Source organism: Cucurbita moschata, unplaced genomic scaffold (assembly GCF_002738365.1).
Source record: "Cucurbita moschata cultivar Rifu unplaced genomic scaffold, Cmos_1.0 Cmo_Scf00012, whole genome shotgun sequence".
NCBI classification, from domain to species: domain Eukaryota; kingdom Viridiplantae; phylum Streptophyta; class Magnoliopsida; order Cucurbitales; family Cucurbitaceae; genus Cucurbita; species Cucurbita moschata.
In genome coordinates this window covers 2,895,212-2,911,935 of record NW_019268528.1, presented here as the reverse complement: position 1 = coordinate 2,911,935, position 16,724 = coordinate 2,895,212, and the positions used below count along the sequence as shown (strand labels likewise).

The 16,724-nt window shown below is 33.6% G+C and overlaps 3 protein-coding genes across 7 annotated transcripts in view; 1 reads left to right on the top strand and 2 right to left on the bottom strand.

The window, feature by feature from the left end:
• Positions 1-1,098, bottom strand: part of LOC111450789 (50S ribosomal protein L21, mitochondrial-like) — a 4,041-nt gene extending 2,943 nt beyond the window's left edge. Inside the window, exon 1 of one of the 4 annotated variants that reach the window (XM_023091086.1) lies at positions 874-1,098. The gene's annotated coding sequence lies outside the window, so the exon portion shown is untranslated. Of the gene's footprint in view, positions 1-820 lie in introns of all 4 variants that reach the window. The other 3 variants (XM_023091085.1, XM_023091083.1, XM_023091084.1) reach the window with 3 other exon arrangements.
• Positions 1,099-3,142: 2,044 nt separating this feature from the next.
• On the bottom strand, positions 3,143-6,566 carry LOC111450215. Of its 2 annotated transcripts, none has more exons than XM_023090228.1 (4): positions 6,467-6,566; positions 4,408-5,068; positions 4,236-4,319; positions 3,143-3,643 (listed from the first exon to the last, which is right to left on the bottom strand). In XM_023090228.1, the coding sequence occupies exons 2-4, from the start codon at positions 5,018-5,020 to the stop codon at positions 3,591-3,593; spliced, it is 750 nt and encodes a 249-aa protein (XP_022945996.1). In that variant the 5' UTR covers positions 5,021-5,068; positions 6,467-6,566; the 3' UTR covers positions 3,143-3,590. The 2 variants fall into 2 exon arrangements, with proteins under 2 accessions (XP_022945996.1, XP_022945997.1); XM_023090229.1 differs by having other exon boundaries at positions 4,408-5,037; positions 6,467-6,560.
• A 3,769-nt stretch (positions 6,567-10,335) lies between these two features.
• LOC111450372 (1,4-alpha-glucan-branching enzyme 1, chloroplastic/amyloplastic-like) lies at positions 10,336-16,152 on the top strand. Its single transcript, XM_023090452.1, has 14 exons — positions 10,336-10,574; positions 10,675-10,791; positions 11,151-11,361; positions 11,596-11,665; positions 11,761-12,030; positions 12,158-13,064; positions 13,203-13,319; positions 13,583-13,645; positions 14,262-14,369; positions 14,761-14,862; positions 15,126-15,193; positions 15,292-15,373; positions 15,493-15,609; positions 15,710-16,152. Exons 1-14 carry the CDS (start codon positions 10,497-10,499, stop codon positions 15,896-15,898), a joined length of 2,499 nt encoding a protein of 832 aa, XP_022946220.1. The 5' UTR covers positions 10,336-10,496; the 3' UTR covers positions 15,899-16,152.
• The last annotated feature ends 572 nt before the right edge of the window (positions 16,153-16,724 follow it).

Below are 16,724 nucleotides of genomic sequence, written 5' to 3'. Positions count from 1 at the left end.
AAAAAAAAAAAAAAAAAAAAAAAAAACATGTTTCCAATTAAACCTTTTAGGAGATCCCTTTTGATTAATTTACCCCTTCTCATGGCAGTTCATATGCATCAATAATGTTTTCAATATTCAAGCAAACTCAACACCATTCAAGCTAACTCAAGGTCTAGTCATTCCTTGTGGCCGGTGGATCCTTTTAAAATCTTGTAGAAACAAGAAAGTGAACGGTGTAGGGAGGAAACGTCTAAGAAAATTTTCCTTTGTATGTTGTGGTTTTTGTTCTAGCTCCCCTGAGGGGTTTAGGAGCAGGGCTTTCAAGTCCGATCCTGAAAATCTCTACATGCTCACCAAAAACACTTTCAGAGAATCGCTTGCATTATCTGATGTTCTTTCCTACTTATGAATTTTCTTTTTGGTATATGCTACAATATTTTGCCTCCAACAACCCTATATTTTCGGTATTTTGCTGTTCTATTTTAACTGAAACAATATTTTCAATACAGCTTTTCGATTCCAACTAAATTTTTTCACTAGCCAAAGCAAATTACATGCAGATGTGTTTTCTTCTTTTATTTGTAATCTTCTTGAACTTTTTTGTTCCTTTTATTTATTGATTTGGATAAGAATAAATTTTTGTAATTCGATCTGCATTTTCCTAATCCGTGATGCATACATTTTTAGTTTTACGTTTTCGTTTGGATTGATTTAACATTAGTTGAAAAAGAAATCAACAAGAAAGATTATTCTTCTTTTGCTTTACTTCTTCGTGTGAGAACAGAATAAACAACATAAATCAACGAAATAAAATGAAAAACAAAACAAAAATCAAAACCTTGGGGATCTACAAAATGAGCGGCGCTAGATGTGAGGAGGATGCGATCTCACGAACGACGCAGGTAAGGGGCTGAACCACCGATTCTGTTTCTGAGAAGAAGAAAAAAAAAAACAACAGAGATAAGCAACTGATTGCTCGAGAGGCGAGAGAGTGTGACAGGGAGGAGGAGGCGGCGGCGGCGACTTCGTCAGAAGGTTGAGACTGCGTTGTGAAGGAGCGGGGTGCAGTGGCTGGAAATGGGAGGGAGGGGAGGGAGGTTTGCCTAAACGTGAAATGAAATAGGGTTTTAGAAAAATAAAAAATAAAAAATAAAAAATAAAAAATAATCCACGATGATTTAAGAATAAAATAAATAAATAAATAAATAAGGACAGCTGAGTGCTACGTAAATATAATTAGTTTTTTTAGGTTAATGTGGCTAATAATTATTGTTTTTATTTTTAAAATTAAATTATACATAAAACCTCTAAAATTATAATTATTATCTATCAACACAATTTGTCTAAACGTACAAATTGTGCGTAAGAATGCAATTTTAAATTTAGAGTGACTATAGTTAAAGAATTAAAATTAATTAGAGAATCAGTTAATACTTAAGATAAAATATGTAACTATAAGAGTAAAATGAAGTTTTTACCTGACTGTAATTGGGAACGACTCATGAATGATTGAGTATTTGTAATGATTAATCAATAGACAGAACTTATTTTAAAGTGACGATAGAGCAACTCTGAGTTTATAGTAAAACAACCCAAATTGATTAATTAAATAATTTAAATAATTAATTTTATATCTTATAATTATAAGATTTTCTTGCTAGCTCGTAATAATATTTCATATATTAAAGTTAAGAAATAAAATAGATTAAATTTTAAATTTTAAACCATGTAATTAAATATATTAAATTTAAAATTTTCAAATTAATATTTAATATATTATAAATGAAAAAAAAAAGTTAAATTAATATTTAATATATTAGATAGGTTGAAAAGAGAAAAATATATTTATTGTATTTGATATATTAAATATTAAAATAATTAATGTATATTATATACTACCAAAAATGTATTTCGATATTTTATAACATTTAAATATTTTTTGAATAATATATTATTTGATAAAGATTCTCCAAAAGTGATTACAAGATTATCGGGATGAGTAATCTCTCATTTGAAGATTTTTTTTGAAACTCTCGTTCTTCAATATTTTCGGGATTTTTCTTTCAAGAAGCTCACACATTTTCGATTTTCTTTCATCACAATTTCTCTTTTGAAACTCTCATCCTCCAATTCTTTCCCGATTTTCTTTCGAGAAGCTCCCACCTTTTGAATTTTCTTTCGAAGAGTTCCACAAGCTTTGTACTTTTGTTTGAGTCATAACAAATAATATATTGTGAAATGTAGAACTTTTGCTTTGTTGGAATATATTAAGGAGCTTCGCAAGTTCGGTTCTACAAATGTAAGTTTCTATGACAATGTGTAAAGATATTAGAGATTTTTCCCGTAACCTCCGTAACTAAATATAAATATATCTCTATCTTTAAAACTACGACCCAAAACAATTTACTATATTTATATTTTATATGTACAAATTTATTTCTTTATCTTCTTTTTAATTATTTAGCAATAAATAATTTTTGAAGTACCAAAGACTTATAATATTATCAAATTTATGACGATGTTTTACATTTTTAATAAAAATTATATTGAAAAATAAAAATTATTTGATTTTTTTTTTCCTTCTTGTAATAATTCGAACCTTACAAGTTTCTACAAAAATACAGAATCGAGATAGGCTTACCCATCCAAATTACGTGTGTTTACATTTTTCAACTCAATCGTATTTATAATATTTATAGTATTCAACATTTTTCAAGCACAACTATTTCCGAACAATTATTATCATGTAAGAGCACTAGCATTTCAATTGGCTTATAGTGATTACCAAAAAGGCCATGAATCGTCATATTAAAATTCTTGTACTTGAATCAAGTTTGAGATTAATGTCTCACATTCGAATACTCCTACTCACTCTCATGCCTCTATAAACCAACTTGACTCAAGTATAGCTTGGTTAAATGAGATTAATGTCTCAACCTATAAACACTCCTACTCACTCTGATGCCTCTACCGACCAACTTGACTCGAGCATGGCTTGGCTAAGGCATGCACGGACGTTTCAACCTAAACCAAAGAGCAAAAAATTTGAACCCCACCCCACATATGGAAACCAAAAAGATCTCACTAGAGTCAAATTATATATATATATATGAGCAGATAAGCTGAGTTCATAAAGCTAACGTCAGATAAGAACTTCCAATAGAAAATTAATGACCAAGACAACAACTTTATGGTAATTGGACCGATTAGGATGTTGGATTACAAAGTGTAATAAACTCAGCACATACTTCTCTCACTGAAACATTTTGTTATATGAAAAGAAATCTTCCAAAGGCCCTTCCAAATAGTTCAAACTTAAAGAGTACAATGGATTCTTACGTAATTTATTGTTTTTGCTTCTTATCCAAACTAACCTGCAGGAGGAGTTTCATGTTGTTCGCAGTAGCAACACTTTGTTGCCCAAATCAAACTCCAGAACGGAAAGCTCTATGGAAATGATACCCTGCCAGCTCTCATGGAATGCTGGTTTGCTCGAAGTTACAGCCCGCTGTTGTACCAAGCAATCAACAAGTTTGTCCTGTCGTGCAATCATGGCAGAAATGGAAAATGGCCCTCTCATTTAGTTCTAACAAAGCTTCTTTCGGATGTCACTGAAGGTTGCCCAGAATATTCAAAGCCTTCATCCGTTGGATCTCTTTCCCTGAAGAACATAAACCTGTTAGCTACCTGTTCAATCCAAGTCACAACATTGGTTGCATGTTGCAAGCACAAGCGAGAACAATCGAACATTATTCTTGTTAAGAATGAAAAGCTCTGATACCATGTTAAGAATGATGCTCTGATAGCATGTTAAGAATGAGAAACATAATGGAATTGAAAGTCCAAGAAACAGAAGTGGGATAAAAAGTGACAGAGATCAGAACAAAAGATGATTGTCCCTGATTCACCGCAAATCATCAATATTTTTCCTCTCAACAATAAAAATCCTAACTGATTACGGCTATATAAAATATATTCTAATACTCCCCCTCAAGTTGGAGAGTGTAGTCAATAACACCCAACTTGCTTATTTCCAATAATTCTAAGAGACATTCTAAGAAGAAAACCAACATAATAATCTGGTCTCTTGGGTTTTGGAAGATTAAAAGTGACGTTAAAGGAAGTCTACTGAAAGAAGTTTGAAGTGACGTTAAAGAGATATTTGAAAGAAGATTAAAGAGATATTTAAAGGAAGTTTGAAGATTAAAAGTGACGTTAAAGAGATATTTGAAAGAAGTTTGAAGCAATTTTACCTTCTTCTACTGACAGATGCATGGATTTCTTTTCCAGATTAATGGCAAGTCTGCTGAGCTCAGAGGGAGGTAAACCATGGAGCACTATAAAGCGAGACAAAGAGGAGCATTCTTAGCAGTGTCGAACTTAAATACTGAAAGTGAGCTACAGTGATTATTCAACACAACTTACACTCGATAAAGCCTTTTTGATCCGACTCGTCACAATGTTTTAGGAGATTCTGAAGATTGAATAAACGCTCTGTTCTCTGCTCATCAGTAATCCCATTTGAATCAACAGAGTGAAGAATCTCCAAACCAGGATGGATTCCCAGAAGATTGGATCCAGCAACTGCTAGAAAATTACCAGGCTTTTCTGTGAAAATGGGAAGTGAAGACCTAACAGGTGAAAACGCCATCGGAGAAGCTGCAAGAGAAGAAAATGCGGGTGCACAAGATGTGCTACCTCCCAATGCTCTTTTTTTGCCAGGCTTCACATCAACTTCTCCGTTGGCATAAATGATATGCTCATTTACCCCAATCCCCTTGAAGGATTGATGGATTGCAGAGCTCGGTGAGCATGTCGGGTTGGATCTCTTACTTCCTGAAACCTTACTCCCATTCACAAGTTTGCCGCCCAAAGAACAGGAAGTTTCAGGATAGTTATACACGACACTCCTATTATCATTCTGCACATCTCTTAAAGCAACCTTTTTCATTGCAATTGGAGACTGCTTGCTCTTATACATAGACAAATGAGTTTCGCAGCTACCCATCCCACCGCTGTTCAACTTGCTATCAATCATTTAGAACACTTGAAGAGCTTCAACCAAATAACGATTTCAAATTATCTCCTAGAAAGCCAAGAGAGCCAATCAAAATCTCCACCCAAGAGAACCATATCGTTATTTCACACAACCACACCAACAATCAAGTAAAAGGATAATCACACATTAAAGTTGAATGCTAGCTAGCTTATACTGCAATGCTTGAAAATCAGACCACAGATACCGCAAGACAATCAAGTACATAAATCAAGAAGTCGATAAGTGAAGTGCGTTTAAATATTTTCCATGACAATCAGCAATTTCCTTAAACTGGTATCGAGTACAGAATTATTTTTCAGATAAATACAAACTTGAAGTTAAAACTATCTTATACAGCAAAAAAATTGATCAAATTGTATACATCAAATGCCTGAATAATATATATCTTCCATGATGTTTACAACCCCTTTCCAAGCTCTTACCTTCAAGTTTCAACTACCTTAAAGTACCAACCTCTACTTCGCTAAATTACAAAGTTTAACTCCACAATAATATGCAACACAATGTTCATCAAGTATCCATTTACCTATATTAGCATAACACTTAATATCAAACTTGCACGATGGCACATTATGAAACAAAAGAGTGTTGGTTTAAATTTTGTTTGTTTCGATTTTCATGCTTATTCCATTTTGATTCTTAAACATTCAAACATTTTACTTTAGTTCTACAGCCTTGTGCAAAAAATCTTACTGGTGCTTGCTACTAATTTCTTTCAATAAAATATTTAATATAAAAAAACTAGAGAGAAAAAGAAATAAACATCTGATCATTAACTTCATGAGTAAATGCCTACATAAAAAATTGGTTGCACCACATAGTAGGTCAAGCACCAGATTTCAAAACGGATCCAGAACTTTGTTAAATGATAAAGGACAGAAAACAATTTTCGATGCAAAATTTAAGAACAATTGAACACTGACAAACTAAGAGAGAACGTCTGAAAAATTAGGTGCCAAAACTAAATAAGCATGAAAGATTACGGACGAAAATAGGATTTAAACCACAAACGTTTCATCTGGCTAAATTGACCATGTCTTACTAAAACACAGAACACCAAAGAAAATGTAAGAACTCAGATCTAGGCAGAACCATTTCCGTAACACGTAGGACATAATGAAGAAAATTAACAGTTCAGGTCCAAATGAGTCGAGAAATGCAACAGGTCAATCAATCCCATACAATATTCCGCAGCAACATCAAACGAAATCAAAATCATCCACATCCACAGCCAAAAGGTTACAACGATTATAACAGTGAATCCTATACTCATTCTAGTTACATGGACGCATCTACAAGCAGAAATGAAAATCAGTCGGCAAAGCTTCTGCTACGCAACACAGGAGGGGGTAGGTCGGAGCATCAAAGGATCGAAGATTATGCGTTGTAAGGAAGGAAAGAAGGAATCGAGTAGAGAAATGGTACCTGAGAAGGAAGCTTGTTCGGCTTCTGCAACCGACGAGAGAGGGAAAGGGAGAGGGAGAGGCGAGTTCAAAAGGGAAAACTTTGGCTCGAAAGAAGATGGGTTTTCCTTTTTCAATTATTATTATTTATTTTTTTGAAAATTAATTTAAAAGTTGCGGTCGTGGGCCCACCCTAGAACGAGGAAAGACTAGAAAGCGGCTTATGATTCTTCGGGACGACGTCGTATTGACGGGGATTTTCAGAAATTGAAATTGAAATTATTATTTTTTTCTTTTTTTAGTTCACTTTAAAACTGTACTAAATCCCCCCGTGTGTTAGGGTTGGAACGATGCAAGGGTATAATTGTCAAATATTTTAAAGTTCGGTTGCAGTTGAAAGGATGTAAGGGTATAATTGTCAAAAACTCTAAAGTTCAAAGGTTCAAGGTTAAAATAGTTGAAATAATAATAGGGATATAATTGTCAAATACTCTAAAATTCTGTTGTGGTTGAAAGGATGTAAGGGTATAATTGTCAAATGCTCTAAAGTTCAAAGGTTCAAGGTTAAAAATGGTTGAAACAATAATAGGGACATAATTGTCACATGCTTTAAAGTTCGAAATTTAAAGGTTAAAATGGTTGAAACGATAGTAATGATATAATTATCATAGACGGTAAAGTTCAAAGGTTAAATGTTAAAATTGTTGAAATTATAATAAGGGTATAATTGTCACATATCCTAAAGTTAAAAGATTAAAGGTTAAAATGGTTGAAATGATTATAATAAAGGTAAATTGTCAAATTTCCTAAAGTTGAAAGGTTAAAATGGTTGAAACGATGATAATAAGGTAAATTATTACAAATCCTAAAGTTTAGAGGTTAAAATGATTGAAACGATAGTAAAGGTAAATTGTCACATACCATAAAGTTTAAAGGTTAAGGTTGAAATAGTTGAAATGATAATAAGAGTATAATTTTCTCATACCCTAAATTTCAAAGGTTAAAGGTTAAAATAGTTGAAACGATAAAGGGTATAATTGTCAAATACCTTAACGTTCAAAGGTTAAAATGATTGAAACAATAATAAGGGTATAATTGTCAAATAACTTAAGGTTCAAAGGTTAAAATGGTTGAAACGATAATACAGGTATAATTGTCAAATACCTTAACGTTCAAAGGTTACAATGATTGAAACGATAATAAGAGTATAATTGTCAAATATCTTAAGGTTCAAAGGTTAAAAGCTAAAATGGTTAAAACGATAGTAAGGGTATAATTGTCAATACCTTAAGATTCAAAGGTTAAAGGTTAAAATAGTTGAAACAATACCTTAAGATTCAACGGTTAAAGGTTAAGATGGTTGAAAGGATAACAAGGGTATGATTGTCAAATACCTTAAGGCTCAAGGGTAAATATTAAAATGGTTGAAACGAAAACAAGGGTATGATTGTCAAATATCCTAACGTTCGAAGGTTAAAATTTAAAATGGTTGAAATGATGATAATAAGGGTAAAATTTTCTCATACCTTAAAAGATAATAAAGATATAATTGTCACGTGCTCTAAAGTTCAAAAGTTAAAGGTAAAAACGGTTGAAATGATAATAAAGGTATAATTGTCGTATACTCTAAAGTTGATTAAACAATATAAGGGTGTAATTTGGAGAGAATGAACTCTTCATTCTTACGGCGGAAGCACTGAGAATCGATTTTATTTTATTAAGAATTAAAAGAAGCATTCATACGAGAGTAATAACTCTACCTTTGTATAAACCGCCGCTTACAAACCTATTTGATGTATTCCGAAAATGTAGAAGTTCTTCTACGTTCTTAATGATCTTCCTTGCGATGACGTGAACAAGGTCAAGCTATAAGATGTTTTCACATTCCACAACATTTTCTTTGTTACGACTCCGTCTCGAACAAGGCCAAAATGTATGGGAGCGTCGAAGAAAATCCATCGAAGAACTGAAAAAAAGTTCATACGTATTTTTGAAACTTGGTACTAACCGTAAATGTATTTTTCATTTTAAAAAAAAATGTTTTAAGAGTATTTATGAAACTGTTATTTTTTTTAACGCTTTTGAAAAATTAAAAGGATATTTTTTTATCGGTGAACTGTATTTTTTAGACTTTTAAAAAGTTAAAAGTGTTTTTCAGACGTTTTGTTTAACCCACTACTATGTCATATTGTATTACTCGAACATATTATCTCTTCCACATGTACCAATTTATTGTTGTTTCATTTTAATAAACGAGTTTAAAGTTTAAAGGTAAAATTAACGCTAAATTAATATAATTTGTTTAAAAAATACTTCCCAACTTTAAATATTTTCGATAATACTTTTGAATTTAAATTTAGATAATAGAATTTTGTTTCAAAATTTTAAAAATGTTAAAAATATTTTGATATGAACCAAAAGACAACAATCATACAATATACTTCAATGAAGATGTGAAGAAAAGGTTGTCAAAATTATCAAAGATGTTTCAATTCATGCAACGAAGAAAAATGAAGTTTGATTATTATAAATTTTGGGTGGGTTAAATAATTTAGAGTTATTGTATTTTAAGACATTTTATTTACTCTAGGTTACATTTACATAATAGCTAATTATGGTCATTAAGTATGAATGTTACAACTTTTGGAATGCCTTTAATAGTTTTATTTTGAGATTATATAAAGCCATGTATGTTGTATCTGTAAGTAACACTTGGAAAATATATATAAAATGAGCATTTGTGCTTTCTTTAGCCAATGACTAAGTTTCTTTGCAATTCTATGTAGTTTAGGTTGCATGTAGAATCATTCAAGCTCAACATGATCAATCTTGCTTGTGAAGTGATTCGAATCTCAAGCAAGTGTTCTTGCGTTGAGATATTTGATCAACAAGAATCATTCAAGCTAGATATGATCGATCTTTCTTGTGGAGTGATTCGAATCTCAAAGAATGTTCTTGCCTTGAGATATTCGATCAACAAGGTAATCCGAATCTTACTCCCCTTGTAGTGATTCCTTATCTTATATCATATAAAATTCATTAATATCCTTAAAAAAAATTTAAAAATTAAAAAAAATACCTCAACGATTAATATATGGACAAAACCGTTACTACCACATTTCAGAAATATCTTTGAACTTTTAAAAGTAGCATTAATACGGTTGATAAGAATTTTTTTTAAATCTTTTTTACCATTAGTATATAACGTTACCAATATATTTTTTTACCATCGTTTCCGATCTCTATCTTTTTCTTTCACAATCTCTAACATTTTTTTTTCTATTTTTCTTGTTTTTTTTTTCTTTTCTTAAATATTAAAATTTTAAATAAAAACATAAGTATAAGAAACGTTAAATTTCTTATATTTATACTTTAATATTCAGAGAAGAGATAATTTTTTTTTATTATTTAAAATTTTGATATTTAGAAAGGGAGAGAAAAATGTTGAGGATTATTGGGAGTGAGTCCCACATTGGTTAATTTAGTAGAAGATCATAGGTTTATAAGTGAGAAATACTATCTCTGTTTGTAAGAGGCATTTTGGGAAAAAGAAATAATATTTTAAAAGTGCAAGGAATATCTTTTAATTTTTTTAAAAAAGTTAAAGGTATATTTTAAATAGTTGAGAGTTGAAACGATAATTTCTATATAAAGAATATATTTTTAATTTTTAATTTTTTTTTTCGAAGGTTTAAGGTATTATAAAAACAAATGATAAACTTGCGAGATCCCTTCTCCACCGTCCAACAATTTCCTGTTCGTGATCGAGAATTATATCACTGTGAGCTATCGATTCGCTACCAGATTTATCAAAATTTCACGGTTTGTTACGTTGTCACGTGGAAGATGATGTTTTGTTCTTCATCTTTTTCGGACAAATCACTCAAATGGAAACAATAAGTGACGATCGAAGATGACAGTTGTTTCAGCGGAAGGAATTAACGATGGAGAACGTTTTGATCGAGTGAGACATTTCAATCGAAGTGAAATAAATACAGAGTATCGAAGAATTCTCAGAATCGGAATGTTGAAGCGATTCTAAGTTGCAGAACATGCTGGCTTCTCCTTGTGTTCTTCCTTCGACTGCTCTTGCTTCTTTGTCACTTTCGGCAAAGAAGAATTTCACTTCGGTACTTCTCATTGCTTTATAGGTTTCCGAGAATCCTTTTCCCCTCTTTGTTGTGCCCTGGTTTTCTACTTGTTTGAGGAGTTTTCTTTTGATATTGACAGGACTCGAGGAATCAATGTCCTCCATTGAGACAACAAATTGAGCTGAATTTTAGGTCTAGAATGTCGCATCACCGGCAGATGCACCCATTTATGGCTCCATTCTCGACTTACCAAAGGGTAATTTTTCTACTATCATTATATGGTGATTAGTGTTACTTGCAGTGCATACAAGGAGGGATATTCTCTTTTGTTCAAATTTCGAATCCAAAAGGCAATTAATGCATTTACTTTTCGTTTGTTTAACTGAATGCAAACATTTCCAATCCAAGTATGAGGTTTCTAACCTTTGTGGCTATGATTGTCCAAGAAATTTTCTTGGTATCTGCTATGATCTGATTTGGAGACATTATTTGGATGGATTTGTGTTTAGGTTTTGATTTTTTTTTGTTGATTCTGAATATATGGAAAGCATTATGAGGTACAATTAAAGCTTATTTTGGTAATATGTTATGACATTGGCGGCTTTCCTTTGTTAGGTTCACAGTCCTGCTATTATCTCTTCTGTCATGACAGATGATACATCAACAGTGTCATCTGCTGACGAGAACATGAAGGATATTGGCATCTTGCGCCATGATCCAAGCTTGGAACCCTTCAAAGATCATTTCAAATACAGAATAGGGAGATATTCGGATGTTCTAAACCTTTTTGATAAGCATGAAGGAGGCCTTGATGAATTTGCACGAGGTGCTTTCTTAAATCACATTGAAGATTGCTTGCTGCTTTTAAGTCATTGATTGATTATCATGGAAACTACTTCCTTTGCAAGTCTTTTGTGTTATAATCCATATTTTGCTGTAGAACATGCTTGTGTTCATTCAGGAGGCATCAGTCTTAGTGTCAATCATTCTCTTGACTTGAATGAATTATAATTTACTCATGTTTTTCTTCAATTAGCTTACTTCTTCCATTATGCTTTAGGATACCTAAAATTTGGCTTTAATAGAGAAGGAGATGGCATTGTGTATCGTGAATGGGCTCCAGTTGCTCAGTAAGATTTTGTTCTTAGTATTTTATTTCTCTGATCATACAAATGTCTTTATTTTTGTTGTTCCAAATGGAAATGCCATGTTCTATTATTTTCAGGGAAGCACAAATTATTGGGGACTTTAACGGATGGGATGGTTCCAACCACCGAATGGAAAAGAACGAATTTGGCATTTGGAGTATAAATATTCCTGATATTGATGGCAAACCTGCCATTGCTCATAATTCAAGAGTTAAGTTTCGTTTTAAGCATGGAAATGGAGCTTGGATTGATCGCATACCTGCTTGGATTAAATACGCCACTGCAGATCCTACAAGATTTGGGGCACCATACGATGGTGTTTATTGGGAACCCCCTCCTTTGGAAAGGTATTGGCCGTCCAATGTTTCTTACCGAGGTTCACTGTCCTATATGAGATTCCAAATACTATCTTCTAGTCTTTGAATGCAAAGATAATTGGTAAGTTAATGTGTCACTGTTCTGACCTTAATGCAGATATGAATTTAAGCATCCATGTCCAGCAAAGCCCGAGGCCCCACGGATATATGAAGCTCATGTTGGAATGAGTAGCTCAGAACCACGAGTTAATTCATACAGAGAATTTGCAGATTTTGTTTTACCTCGTATTAAAGAAAATAACTACAATACTGTTCAGTTGATGGCTATTATGGAACATTCATATTATGCATCATTTGGGTATCACGTTACGAACTTTTTTGCTATAAGCAGTAGATCTGGAACTCCAGAGGATCTGAAATATCTTATTGACAAGGCTCACGGATTGGGTTTACGGGTGTTGATGGATATTGTTCATAGCCATGCAAGTAACAACGTCACTGATGGCCTTAATGGCTTTGATGTTGGTCAAAGTACCCAAGATTCTTATTTCCACACTGGAGATCGTGGTTACCATAAGCTGTGGGATAGTAGACTCTTCAATTATGCCAATTGGGAAGTTCTGCGTTTCCTTTTATCAAACATAAGATGGTGGTTGGAGGAGTACCAATTTGATGGCTTTCGATTTGATGGAGTAACTTCGATGCTGTATCATCACCATGGAATCAACACCGCTTTCACTGGAAATTATAACGAGTATTTTAGTGAAGCAACAGATGTTGATGCTGTTGTGTATTTGATGCTAGCAAATAATCTGATTCATAGCATTTTGCCAAATGCCACTGTAATTGCTGAAGACGTTTCGGGCATGCCTGGTCTTGGAATACCTGTTTCTGAAGGGGGTATTGGTTTTGACTACCGCCTTCAAATGGCGATTCCTGACAAATGGATTGATTACGTGAAGAACAAAAATGATGAGGAATGGTCCATGGGCGAGATAAGTTGGAACTTGACAAATAGAAGATATTCAGAGAAGTGCATATCTTATGCTGAGAGTCATGATCAGGTGAGATTCCTATTCTATTTCTATAGTTTGATAACAGCAAGAGTAATTACAAAATTAATGTTTGTGCTGTTATTTCTCGTGATTTTTGTCAAAACTAATATAGTTGTGGCTTATTTTTCCTTTGCATATACTGGACAGTCGATTGTTGGAGACAAGACCATTGCATTTCTGCTAATGGATAAAGAAATGTATTCTGGCATGTCTTGTTTGACAGAGGCTTCTCCTGTTGTTGAAAGAGGGATTGCGCTGCACAAGGTTTAGTTTCTTCTTCCTAGTTCATAGATTCATCTACTAGGCAGCTTTAACATAAAAAAGGCGGCCCGTTATGAAATAGAAGGTCTCATTTCCGGACTATCAGTCTGTCCAAATATAAGCAACATGCCAAGATTATCGGCAGTCTATGTTCGAGCATAATCGATGATTTCCTACCTTCTTCGACCTTGTTATTTTCCCATCAATGATTATTAGCATATTGGTCATCCTATTCTGACACTAAGCTGCCATTTTTTGTGTGGCAGATGATACATTTTATAACCATGGCTTTAGGAGGGGAAGGTTATCTTAATTTCATGGGAAACGAGGTGAGTTTAGTTTCTAAATCTTCTGCTCAATCTCTTGGCCTGTTGTTAATATATGAAGTTTTATCTCTAATAAACTGATATTGGCTTACATTTTAGTTTTTGTTGGAAGTTCGTTTTTTAAATTTGGATCCTGTATGTTATCAATTGCGCTATGTAGTCTATGATCTTTTAAAAATTCTAAATACATTTCGAGTATTTCAATTTTGTTTTGAATAGATCATTGTTGTTAACTCTATTAGTTTAACATCAAAGAGTGTACATGGTGGATTATATATAGGTAGGCAACTTAACGAATGGGGTTCGAGTTTAGGGGATGAGCTATTTGTGGAGCTGACTTGGCACATGTTGTGCATGATTATCATAAATTCATAATGTTAGCATGCCACATCATTATTGAACCAATAGTGTTAATGACAGATTGTTTAGAACTAAATAGAAAGTTTTAAGAAATAATTGAAACCTTTTAAATTCTAGAAACTAGATATGGAATTTAACCCTTTATGTTTTTTTAGTTATGATTCTAGTTTTGGATATGTGCCCTGTGGTTTCGAATGGTTTAATTTCACATTCTTAACTGACATCATTTTATGCGAATTTTTATTATTGATTCTTATAGTTCGGGCATCCCGAGTGGATCGACTTCCCACGAGAAGGCAACGGGTGGAGTTATGACAAGTGTAGGAGACAATGGAATCTGCCTGACACAGATCACCTGAGATACAAGGTCGGACGTTTCATTCGTATATTGCTATGTTAATTATTAGGTTCACGTTAAAGTTTTATCAATTGACGACATTTTCAGTTGACCGTTCGTTTGTGCTATCTTTCTCGAGTATATGATGCTTCCTTTATTTCATTCTTATAAATGATAACAGCATGACTAATTGTTCTGAACCATAAAGTTTGTTCAAGATCTTTAGACCTATCTCAATGAAAAATAGTTGCAGCTTTTCCTTTCGCGAATTCAAGGGCGTCGACTTTGTAGCAAACTATGGATTTTTTCGATTTTGTTAATGATTTCTGAATTAGTTTTTTTTCTCCCCATATTTGTTCCACTTCTGCTAACCTCAGGTGAATATAAGCTCTAACATTTCCATCCCATATCCCTGGTACAGTTTTTGAATGCTTTTGACAGAGCAATGAACTCGCTTGATGATAAGTTTTCATTCCTTGCATCAAGTAAGCAGATCGTGAGCTGTACAAGTGAAGAAGAAAAGGTGCTTACTCCCTCAAACCTGAACTGGATCTTTTCCACAGTAATTTGTATTCTTGGATAATCTAGTTAGGATCCATGATGGGTTCAATTCATGATAAAATGAATAGTATGCGATATTAGTATTTGAAAGGAATGAAAGCTATATTAGCTGGAGATTCCATTTGGATGGATATTATTATCTTGAGACACGAAGCCTGGAGTTGATCATAAACACTGCTTTGCAAACTTGAAAACCATCTAGTTTAACTGACCTTCGTGATCTAGGTGATCGTCTTTGAACGTGGAGACCTAGTGTTCGTGTTCAACTTTCATCCCATAAACACTTACGACGGGTATGTGGTTTTGTGACGTAGAGCACATGGATTTCATAATCATGGTATAGCCAATCCATTCCCTTACAACTATGATATAATCCTTCAAATGCATACAGATACAAAGTCGGGTGTGACATACCTGGAAAGTACAGAGTTGCGCTTGATAGCGATGCTTCGGAGTTCGGCGGACGTGGAAGAGTAAGAAATCCTTGGCGGTTCATCATTTCTTAAGTTTTTATTCATTTCCTTCTTTGGGATGCATAAGAAAACTACATGTTGCTTCTCTGATGATCTTTAGCTTCATGCATCGGTAACAGGTAGGCCACGACATCGACCATTTCACATCCCCAGAAGGAATCCCCGGGGTACCCGAAACAAATTTTAACAACCGACCCAATTCCTTCAAAGTTCTTTCACCAGCTCGAACTTGTGTGGTATGATAAACATGGCTGTTTGAATTGCTTTTTAGTTTCATGATATCCTTCCATTTCCCCTAGTGGCATTCAAATGACATTTTCATGTTTCCCTCTTAAGGTTTACTACAGGGTTTATGAAAGCAAAGAAAAAGAAAATGAAGAAAATGGTGTTTCAGTTGGTGCGAGCGAGGCACATGCCACCGATGTCGTCTTAGCTCGGGACGAGGAAGGTGAGATTTCAAAGATTGAAGGCGATGATGATGTTCACTCGAGCAAGATAGAATATTTTCCAGTGAGAGAGGACTAGTAGAGCAGCAAGGACATCAGATGATGAGTAGAAAAGTTGTTTGAATACAATACATTGAGTTTCTAATGTAAATATATAAAACTCAATGTATATGCAACAAAACTTGAATAATGTCCAAAATTTCACTCTTGAAGTGTATTTTGTAGCTCGATGCTCTTTTGATGTGCCAAAGCATTGGTCACATTATTGCAGTTTCCAGGCAGATATGGGCAGCAGGTTTACTTCGAAAATAAAAATGTAAATATTTGTTGTTAGATACTAACAATTTTCGTTCTTGAAGAGTCATATAATAAGTCGTTGTTATTGCCTTTTTGCTTGTTTTCCCATATAACGCTAATTTCAATTTCTCGAATCTTGCTTTTAAAATTCCCTTTCGAAATCACTCTGCCCCCGTTATCTAAAACCTTATTCTTGAACCGGGGTCAAAGACTCGAGCATACGTCGCTAGGCTGTAGACGATGCGAGAACGAATAGGCTTAACTCACTTGTTGCTGAGAAGTGAGCATCGTACTGTCGTAAGTCCGCTACCATCAAAATGCGATTGTGACAAATAGTATTAAAGTGTGATTGTGAGTATCAAAAGTTCTTTACTATAGATTGATAAGTGCGATTGTGACAAGTAGTATAAAAAACTCTTTACTATGGATTGATAAAAGTAGTATCAAAAGCTCTTTACTATAGATTGATAAGGGAGGAACGAAGGAGAAGAGGGTACATTTTTTTTATGATTCAAACCTACCAACTCTCGTAAAAACCAAGGATTTGAGCTACATGCTCTATCAAGGATTGGGCTTCTTTCTTCTTCTTTTTTTTTTTTTTTTTTTTT

Coding starts and splice junctions, on each gene's coding strand:
- LOC111450215 (XM_023090228.1), bottom strand. CDS start 5,020: ATGATTGATAGCAAGTTGAACAGCGGTGGGATGGGTAGCTGCGAAACT. Junction 4,320..4,407: donor TCAAAAAGGCTTTATCGAGT/GTAAGTTGTGTT, acceptor CTCGCTTTATAG/TGCTCCATGGTTTACCTCCC. Junction 3,644..4,235: donor GCATCTGTCAGTAGAAGAAG/GTAAAATTGCTT, acceptor TATGTTCTTCAG/GGAAAGAGATCCAACGGATG.
- LOC111450372 (XM_023090452.1), top strand. CDS start 10,497: ATGCTGGCTTCTCCTTGTGTTCTTCCTTCGACTGCTCTTGCTTCTTTG. Junction 14,863..15,125: donor GTACAAGTGAAGAAGAAAAG/GTGCTTACTCCC, acceptor TTCGTGATCTAG/GTGATCGTCTTTGAACGTGG. Junction 15,610..15,709: donor CACCAGCTCGAACTTGTGTG/GTATGATAAACA, acceptor TTCCCTCTTAAG/GTTTACTACAGGGTTTATGA.